The sequence below is a fragment of the Montipora capricornis genome, unplaced genomic scaffold (genome assembly GCF_036669925.1).
Source record: "Montipora capricornis isolate CH-2021 unplaced genomic scaffold, ASM3666992v2 scaffold_80, whole genome shotgun sequence".
Lineage (NCBI taxonomy): Eukaryota > Metazoa > Cnidaria > Anthozoa > Scleractinia > Acroporidae > Montipora > Montipora capricornis.
In genome coordinates this window covers 7,501-17,500 of record NW_027180273.1, presented here as the reverse complement: position 1 = coordinate 17,500, position 10,000 = coordinate 7,501, and the positions used below count along the sequence as shown (strand labels likewise).

The 10,000-nt window shown below is 38.5% G+C and overlaps 1 protein-coding gene across 1 annotated transcript in view; it reads right to left on the bottom strand.

The window, feature by feature from the left end:
- LOC138036939 (uncharacterized) overlaps nt 1-7,250 on the bottom strand; it is a gene marked incomplete at its 3' end in the record, with an annotated part of 11,195 nt that extends 3,945 nt beyond the window's left edge. The window contains exons 1-4 of the mRNA XM_068882966.1: nt 6,925-7,250; nt 6,310-6,390; nt 3,632-4,893; nt 1,917-2,117 (exon numbers count right to left, since the gene is read on the bottom strand). Coding sequence (XP_068739067.1) covers nt 1,917-2,117; nt 3,632-4,868 — 1,438 coding nt within the window. The remainder of the gene's footprint in view (nt 1-1,916; nt 2,118-3,631; nt 4,894-6,309; nt 6,391-6,924) is intronic.
- Nucleotides 7,251-10,000: the final 2,750 nt, after the last annotated feature.

Here is a 10,000-nt window from a genome sequence, read left to right as displayed (position 1 = left end):
CAACAATCAGGGCCTTAAAATGACTGAGGAGAAAGTGCTGCCTTTGTAATTTCATCTGCAAATGGTTAGACTTTGAAGTGTTCTCGGATAATGTCTATAAGCCATAGGCCCCATCTCACAAATATCTTCCATGTTCATATTAAGTTCCCTGTGGGACGTTAAAGAACCAACACACTATTCGAGAAGAGTAGGGGATGGAGTTCTGGGTGTTGTGGCTGTCCTTTGTGTATGGGTGGGTGGATATAGCAGGTCCACATCACCTGAATAGCTGCCAAAACTTCAACCTGCTCAAACCGTGAAATAAATAAATTATACCAAACTAACAAACAAACATAATTCAGTAAAGTTGTGATCTCTTCACGCTGAATTTGGTATCCAAAGTGTAGACTGCTGCTGTCCATTCAGAGGCAATGAAATTAAATATTATAATTATTGACCTGCCTGTTTCCGTCGCAACTCAACCAGCAATTCTCTCCTGAGTTGCACAATGGAAACAGACAACTTGACTGACTGTGAAAGAACTGCTAGTCTACTCCTCACGAGTTGCAATATTATTTTTCCAGGCAGATTAGTCAACAATGGCCGCCTGCCTACAATCTATATGCTCTTTAATTTCCAACTAAAAATTCCTCTACAATCTCTACAGTGAAACTCCATCATACACTTAAGAGTTCATCTATGGCTAATGGCTTATGCCTTTACCTATGTTTGCTCTGCTGTTAACCAAAACATCCCTGTTTGCTACCATTAAACCCTAACTTCTAGAGGTGTAGTTGTTCTTGTATTATGCCTCCTGTGGTGATGATTTTCACTTAATTTGGGAAAAGTTAAAATAAGGCAATTTGAAGCTTTTGTACTGCCCCCCAGAGGACAAGGTGGCCAACACACTACCTGGGGAACTGAGTCATGACCAGTTGGTGAAACTACAACACATTAGTGGAATGGGCCCACCCAAGGAAAAAGAAAAACTCTGACCAGGGTAGGAATTGAATCCACAACCTCGATATGGACAGATTCGATTCCCATTTTGGGCAGAGCTTCTCTTTGTCTTTAGGTGGGCCCATTTCCATAACCAGGGCAAACACTCGACGGAGTACATGGGAATACAGAAAGCACTTATTTAAACTACTCCAATAGATATCTAATGATCACCAAAATAATAATTATTCTATAATAATGTAATGACAAAAGTACATGTACACTGTATACAATTCTGAATTTGTTCAAATAATACATACATGTACACTGTCTCACAACTACATGTATTTATTTCAACTTGAAGATTTTAAATCTTGTACTGGTATATTGGGTTTCTAGCATTCTATCTCATAAATAACCTTTGCAGTACCCTCAAATGTATAAAAGGTAAAAGGTAAAGTCTCCGCTTACGAGCCAGAAGGCTCATCAGGCCGGCGCTTATCTCCGGTTTCTGTAGCATGAAGCGACTAGGAGTATTTGTACTCCCCCCTGGATGGGATGCTAGTCCATCGCAGGGTTACCCCCAGCATTACGCCGGTACCCATTTATACACCTGGGTGGAGAGAGGCACCGTGAGAGTAAAGTGTCTTGCCCAAGAACACAACACAATGTCCCCTGCCAGGCCCCGAACCCGGACCACTCGATCCGGAGTCGAGCGCACTAACCATGAGGCCACCGCGCCTCCCACACCTTCAAATGCATACCTTTCAAGTATAATTTTATATCAGTTTTTTTTTAGAATTAAAAATTATACTTAAATTAGGAACCTTGCTTTGTTGGGTAAACTCACGCTTGGCTGCTACTTTTGATCAAAGTGGGTGAAAAAAAAAAAAGAAGAAATACAATTCATGTATAACATTATTATTCTACGGTAAATGTACAGGGAATCTTGGATGTTCAATGTAGCTGTGAGATGCACAACAGAAAAACTACTGTACCTTTCTTTTCACTGGATTTTAAAGTTCTTCTTTGGCCTGATATCCTTGATGTTTTTCTGTATAAAGTCACTGCACCTTCCTGGCTACCATATTGTTGCATTGGTGGTGGGTAAGCCTGGCAAAATACTCCTGGGATTACAATAGACTGTTGTTCACCCAAGCTACATGTATCTGCAGCTAACACTTCACAAGTAGAGCTCTCTGATAAAAAGACCAAATTACTCAGTCATTGGAGGATTCTCCCAATATCAACTTTGAAAACTGATATTTAGGGTGGAGCCATTCAGAAAATGATTTTTGATCATGCAATGGACTCTTTTTTCCAAGGTTTAACAACTCTTACACTTACATGTACTTTTAATGAATGACTTTGTTTACAGCTTACTAGGTTTCATTTTATTAGTGGTTAACCAGATGTTTATTCCAAACTTTTTTTGCACAACTCATTATAACACATCATTATTTTGTACATGATTAATATGGCATACAAATTTATTAGGTAATATTTAGCTTGTGTATTGTAGTGCCAATATTATACATGTATGTGACTTTGTACATGTATGTGCCTCTCTTTCATCCTCTTAGCACACCTTCATGGACACTTACAATATATTTAATTTTACCAAAACTTCGTAGCAGCACGAAGTAAGATATTCATATTAAAAATTCATATTAAATTAATCAAGACATGTTTCAGATGAAACATCATCCTTCGTCAGTTGTACAATGAGAAATAAACTAAAGTTGAGCAATAAATAGTGTAACAAATTGAGATATAACATGAATAATTAAGGATGAAGGCGAGAACAGAATAAAAACACACAACGTGTGGAAGCTTCCACACGTTTCCAATTCAAACTTAAAGAAGCCATGCATATCCTTTGGGAGCAGCCATCTTTAAATTCCCAAGTCAAACATCTTAATTTATCCCTTCTAATTAGTTTCTTTTCTTAGCTTAAATAGTTTTGGTTTTTTCTGTTTTGTTTCGTGGTTGTGTGTTTTTATTCTGTTCTCGCCTTCATCCTTAATAATTATTCATGTTATATCTCACTTTGTTACACTATTTATTGCTCAACTTTAGTTTATTTCTCATTGTATGTACAACTGACGATGGATGATGTTTCATCCGAAACATGTCTTGATTAAATATGAATTTCAAAAGCATCGTATGGATCATCAAAGCGATATATTTAGTTTGTAAAAATAGCCATGTTTCACCATTACATCTCCCTGTCATCCAATACTCTAATGGCCTCAGAAGATGGCAACATAATGTCAAAAATATTTCAGGAATTGAAGGGAACTTTGCTTCTACAGTTTAAAAGCCATTGACAAAACTATAGTAATCCCCAAGGGAACCCCTCAATTAGATGTACTTTATCATAGGGACAAGGCATCTTATTGGGGAGGACAGCCCCAAATAATAACATTGCACAAAGACTCTTAACCTTTGGACAGCATGCTAATCAGTACTTTTGGCGACCACACCCACATGACAGGACAAGATTCAATTAACCCATTGACTCCCAGGGGTTCCCCATTGACAAGTAAAATCATCTGGCGTTAGACAGAGTAAAATACTATTAATGGAGACATAGTTTTTCCGTGAGTGATTAATCTCCTTCTAACTTCCACCCAACGGGACTGAAAAAAAAGGTCCTCTGAAAACGGAAACTTTAATACCAGATCATGAAAATAGATGTTAATTACCCTACCATGAACCATTCTCCATAACTTGTTGACAAGTGCTTTACATTGTCTTTTCCAACAGTACTCCTGGGAATAAAATTCTCTCAGTAATTTGATTTCTTCGAGGCACACTCTGTGTCTAACATGGACACCCTCAATTGCTTCTGCCCATTTAACAGGATCTTCTGAATCAACTATGCTGTATGCTCCCAAGGGAATGCTCTTTATTGCTCTTGCAAATCCTGAATTACTCCCCACAAGAACTGGTAAACCTGCTGATAGTGCTTCAAGGGCAACAAGACCAAATCCCTCTGATTTTGAAGGCATGATGACAAGGTCAACTTCACAAAAGAGATCCTTTATTCCTGCACGGCTCTGTACAAACTTCCGCACTGTCAGCTGCTCTTCAGTAATTCCACAATCGAGAAGTCTTCTCCTGACCTCATCCTGCTTCCCATCAGGGGCACCCACAAACAGAAGATAATAACGTTTCCCTTTCAGGCGCTGATCAACAAATGCCTTAACAGCAATGTCATATCCCTTCAGCTCAAAGTCCTCCTCATCTCCACGCCCACACAACAACACCTTGAACTCATCATCACTCTCAACTTTTGCCTGTTGCACTAAATCCTCAAATTCCCTATTAAACAGACCAGGAACTATTTCAAAAATATCCCTATCTTTCTTACTCCCCTTCAGATAGGAAGAGTAAGCCTTTTCAAGCCTTGGTCCAACTGGAACAACAAGATCAGCTTCTTTGCAAAGTTCAACCTCATCCCAGTGCTTCTGTTCACCTCTTGAAGTAGGATTATCATAACCCTTATATTTGCTGAGGTCCTCTGGGGCAGTATGCACCATGTGCACCCACTTACAATTTTGGAATTGTGCAGAACGTTTTATGACTTGAACTTGCCGGCCAAGTTTGACACCATGGCCAACAACAACATCCATTCTGTGATCTTCAGGTGGGAAGCACAAACAGTCAAGGGGTTCACGGAAGCCTGGGCGTTGCCTTGCATCAAGAACATTGATCCCAAAATTTTGGGCTTTTATTTTGTCTTCATCTTTACAAGAACCCTCTGGGACCAACAAAGAAACTCTGACATTTGGCTGTTGTGACAGATGAATTGCAAACTCTCTGTTTAATGTTGACAACCCCCCAGCCGATGAATTCCATTCACTCCCTAAAAGAGTAATGTCCAGTGCTTCCTTGCTTTGGACAAAAATGTCCTCTGCTTCTACAGATACTCCTCCTTGTGCCATGATTCCAATTCCAATTGACAGACAACTGAAATGGTTTACAATATAAACACTGAGTATTAAGAGCGATTATCACATTTTATAGCCAAATGTTCATCCTGATATAAATTAGGGTAATTTTGGCAAAGTTTAGGAAGCCGGTGCTTAGTGGTGCATGGGCAATGGACAAGTTATGTTTGTACAAATTTGCCTAATATTTACTTTCTAGACTGCACAAGCAAAGAATGGAATAAAAATAATTTCATCGCATCTCTTTGTAATTATCCAAACATGGAGGTCTATGGGGAAAAATAAAACTCTGACCAACAGTTTAGACTCGGTATTTATGACAACAGAGAGTCCAACTAACCAAACCAGTAAGTTGGCACTGTCCTTAATGAGCACAAATAGTCCAACTAACATCAGATAAAAAAATGTACTAGGTATCTCTTACCAAACCAGTAAGTGCCAGTAAAACAGTAAAAACCTTTCTTTTTATTTCAAAATTACATGTGCTTATCAAATATCTTGACCTAGCACCAGGTGCAAGGACTCTTACTGCAGTGCCCTGGACCCTACCAGTAACTTTAAAATGATAAACACATACGAATAACACAGCATGTGAAAGTGGCAGAGTGGTTGTTGCAAGGGGAGGCTAAATGATGAGTTGTTTGTGGGTCGGACTTGTAATCCAGAGTTTCTGTCTCCAGCCTCACTCTGACCACTGGCTAAAGTACCGGCAGTTTTTGGGTAGTCCCTGTTCAGTTTTGCAGCTGCCCTTGTAAATAGCCAACTGGTCTGTCTCCTGCCAGTTGGGATTCTAAAACGAGTGTTGTAATTGTTCAATATTTCATTGACCCTGAAAACCCCCTGAGGAGAGCAGGCAGTTATGTGCAGGCATTTAGATGCTCTATCTTGTTTGTGCTAAACTAAAGAGATCAATCAAAGATGCACCAGAAATTAAAGTCTATGCTAAGCTTAAATGGCCTGACCAACCCACTGAGCAATTATGCAACACACTGCATGTACTTTTTGTTGTTTGTGTGCATGCTCACTAGAAGACCTGCACTCATACTTGTACTTCATTGCAAAGGTTCCAGTTACATGACAGCTGTCCCAGGATAAACTTAAAGGAATCTCATGACTTATCATAATTAAATAACAAAATGAAAATTAGGGACATCTGCAGACATGTAACCCTTGGGGTGATGTAGCAGCTCTCATAACATAATGCGATTGGCTTGCTACCCTAGCCAAAAACAAAAGACTAAAACAATTGAAACAATGACTTAGACTTAAAAACAATAGAAGCTGCTTACAATACCAAACAAAAGCAGGCTACGAGAGCTGCTACACAGCTGAACCCTTGCAACACACCCCAAGTACATATAAAAATAAGGGCCATGCAATGATAATTAGGTCTCGATAAAGTACTAAGAAATCAGAAGGATACATTAGCGTGTACCTTTGTAGTTGCTTCGCTTCATCTGTGATGTTCAACTTCTTCTAATACCAAGTACATGAAACTTCTCACAGTCTCACAAATCTGAATTAATGAAGCATAGTGAGAGAAACTATGATGAGCTCTCGCTTGATCTTTCTCTGAGAGACTTAATCACTATAAAATAGACCGGTAGGGGAACATTTTAGCAGGAGGAAATGTCAAGTAAGTTTTAAATAACTTTACATAATTGCCACTGCTCAAGAAGCAAACGAGTTCTTATGCATATCCGCCTGGCTGAAAATACTCGTACCCGAAGGAAAAATGCAAGAAAAATATGTTGGTAAACAGATCTTGATTTTCAAATTATCACAAGCAATACATTATGATTTGACAACGGAAGGATCAGTTATCCATCGCTTTTCTTGGTAAAATGACAACTCCTTCAAAAATCGTCCCTGGGTCTATTGCGTCTCAAGAGAAATCATCATAATTATGATGATGATGAACTTTATTAATGTGTCGAGAATCTCTAAAACAGAGCACTATTAAATTGGTGACACAAAAACAGGAAGAAACTTGAGGGACACCATTTCCAAACACCGTTGCCAAAATGAAAATCACAGCAGCTAAATATACCTTCTATGGTAGCCTTAACAAACCCTGCTAGGTTTTCATCAGCGTTTCCAAGGGATATAAGCACACTTCTAGTTGCAGTAATGGAAAGGTGCCTCCAGAACCAATGAGCCGTTCGATGGACCTGACGGCGATGTGCTTTGCATCTGAAGATCGCATTAATTAGAATAATCCTGCAGAATTATGACACCCCTCAAATTTCAAAATGCGCTCTTTTTTTCGTTCCCTTTTGTTCCTGTTCCAATCTGCTGTAAATTTTCCGGTTTTACACCAGCTACACGTACACTCAACCCTGGTGCCTACAGAGCCAGAACTTCTGAGTTGTGACTGATGTTGGCGGCTGGGCTCTGGGAACGAGAAGCATTTCATTCTCATCCCCAGAGCCGCCCGGCCCACCTAGCCCATCAAGATGACCTGGGGCCCGTTTCTCGAAAGGCCCGAAAAGCCAACACCGCGGTAAAACGCACTGCGCATGAGTACAAATTTAAGCTTCCGGTCAATACGCATTTCCGGTAACGTATTTAAATCCAATGTGAACGAAATAAAATCCCGTACTGCGAAGTTTGAAAACAAAAAGTAAGAGTTAGCATAAGAAAGTGGGAGAAAGGTTTGTCTCGTTGAAAAGTTTATTTTTCATTTAAGTTTCAAGCGCTTGCACCAAGGGGTTTGGTGTTTGCACCAGCAACGAAATATGAGAGAATTTCGGGCGCGTTCGCGCTCGACAAGAGCAGTTTTTTTTTCGTAGTTCTCCTTGTTGCGTTGGTTTGGTTGTGCGGTTCACCCGCAAAAAAGTGTGGGAAAGCCAACAAAAGCAGCCGTAAATGTGCCGGCAAAAATACTTTTTGTCAGAAGATTTAGCCAGAGCTGCCGAACTCCAAGTGGGTTCAACAGTTTGCCGTCTCCATTGGGACGAAATACGGAGGAGCAACAACAGGTGCTCGGTTCTTCTTCAAAAGGTACTTATAAAATTATCTCGTACTATTTTGGAGTGTCATTTGCATTTAATGTACCTCACATTTTTATTTTACTCTTCTTGAATACAGTACAGTGCGGACAATTACTTCACTAAAATTCATTGTTGGGGTGCAGGTAGCAAAATGCTACATCAGGCGGTTCAGTCTAAAATTGGTATATTTTGGAAACAAAAAAGGAAGTCACGGAAGCTGCCAAACGAATTTAAGGAAAAATAATAACTTTATAGACTGCAAAACAAGCACTTTATGCCACTTGACAAACTAATTTTTTTTAAGACGAAACCCATAAAATTGTACCAATAATTTTGTCAATAATTTTGTCAAAAATTAATGCCATTTTCACAAGTGGCTATTGAAATTCAGTAGTACTCCAATGTTGTCTCCACATTGAGGATTCAGGTAGAGGGGTGTCCAGGAATCCTATGACACCGACGTTTTGAAAAATCTCACTAAAAATGAACGTACTCCATTCTTCATTTAGTGGGGAGAGATGCTTTTTGGACATCCAATTTTCAGTCTCTGGATACAAACAAACTCATCACTAATATGTCTATTTTTTATCGTTTTGTTTAGATCTTGCAATTTACTCGCTCACCAATTTTAAGACTACACAAGAACTTAAAGCAGCAACACAGCAGTGGTGAAGGTCTCCAAAAAGTTCACAACCATTTCCAATTTCTGTTCCAAAGACTTAAATTTCTACAAGCAGGGAGGATTTTACTGTAAAAAAAATTACTACAGCTAGTAACACACTTTCATCACATTGTAGTGGGTTAATGTGACAACAACAAGGACAATCAATCAAGAATAATTATTGATTTTATCTTCCAGCAATAAAAAGGAATTATTATTTTTAATTGCTGGAAGATAAAAAATCAGCAGGAGGATATAGAAGGAGGATATGAAATAATGTATCTTGAAAGATAAGAAAACTTGTTGAAGGGGATTCAGTGCCATCCTACAAAACTTTTCAGAAATTTCAACTTGGCGTAATAAATACTTCCAGTACAATAAATTATTGAACCTCTCTTTGTGGACTCGGGTAGCATCTCAGCTGCTTCAATAAATTTTTAATCCGCCCTTCCATCAGATTTAACTTTTAAAAAAACTCATAACTTCATATTTCTGTAGTAATAATTCTTCAAGCATGTTGAACAAGAGCATACTAACCTACATTTGAAAGGGGCATAATCCCACAATGCATTTTTCTGGATAAGACTTTACAGAAATAATTCCTGTTACCTTTCCATATGGACAAAATACTTTAACTAATAATAATATTTTAGATATAACAGGTGTGCTGAATTTTAATAATACTAATCTCTCCTACCATTCCCAAGGATGAATAAATTAAGGTTAATACAGTAAGTGGTCACTGGTGAAGTAAACAAACTGCCCCAAGGGGACTCCCTTACAAAAATAACAGGAGTTTTTGTTGTACCTTTTTTGGGAAAAATCTGTGGATTTGTAGTGCTTGCAATGCTATGATCAATATCTGGAACTGTACATAGCAGAATTTGGTACGCCAGCAAATAACTTTTACTTCTGAATTATACAATGCCAGTCATTTATCACTTTAGAACTGGTTCCTTTGTAGGGGTTAAGATTTCCTTTGGCTACGTCCACTAAACAAGACTCTGTTACCTTCAAGGGTTGTTTTAAACAAATTTCCAAGTACCCTGTCATTTTTATAGGGAAGACCCCTCCTGAGCAAATTGCATCCTTATGTTTGGGTTCCCATTGATTTAATGATAAAAGCAACATTGTTCTAAAATAATGTTTAAATACCATTATAGTCTTTTTAACCTAACTTTTTTGCACAGTTTACTCCTTGAGCCACCAGCTTCAACTTTGGTACTTTTGAGCAGTTATAGTAAAGGTGGAGGTTATTTGGTTCAACTAAAGAATAAGAAAATCAAAGTAATAATAGCACTTTATAATATTATGTTCCACTAATGAGCTGTACAGCTGAGGTCTGTCAAATTTCCATCTGAGTAACCTGACAGCTCTTACAGTACTTCTCAATGTAAAGAAAAGGAATCTTGTGGACTTGAACAGTCCCAAACAGAAATGCTGTGTATTCCAAATATGGTCACATGAACTCT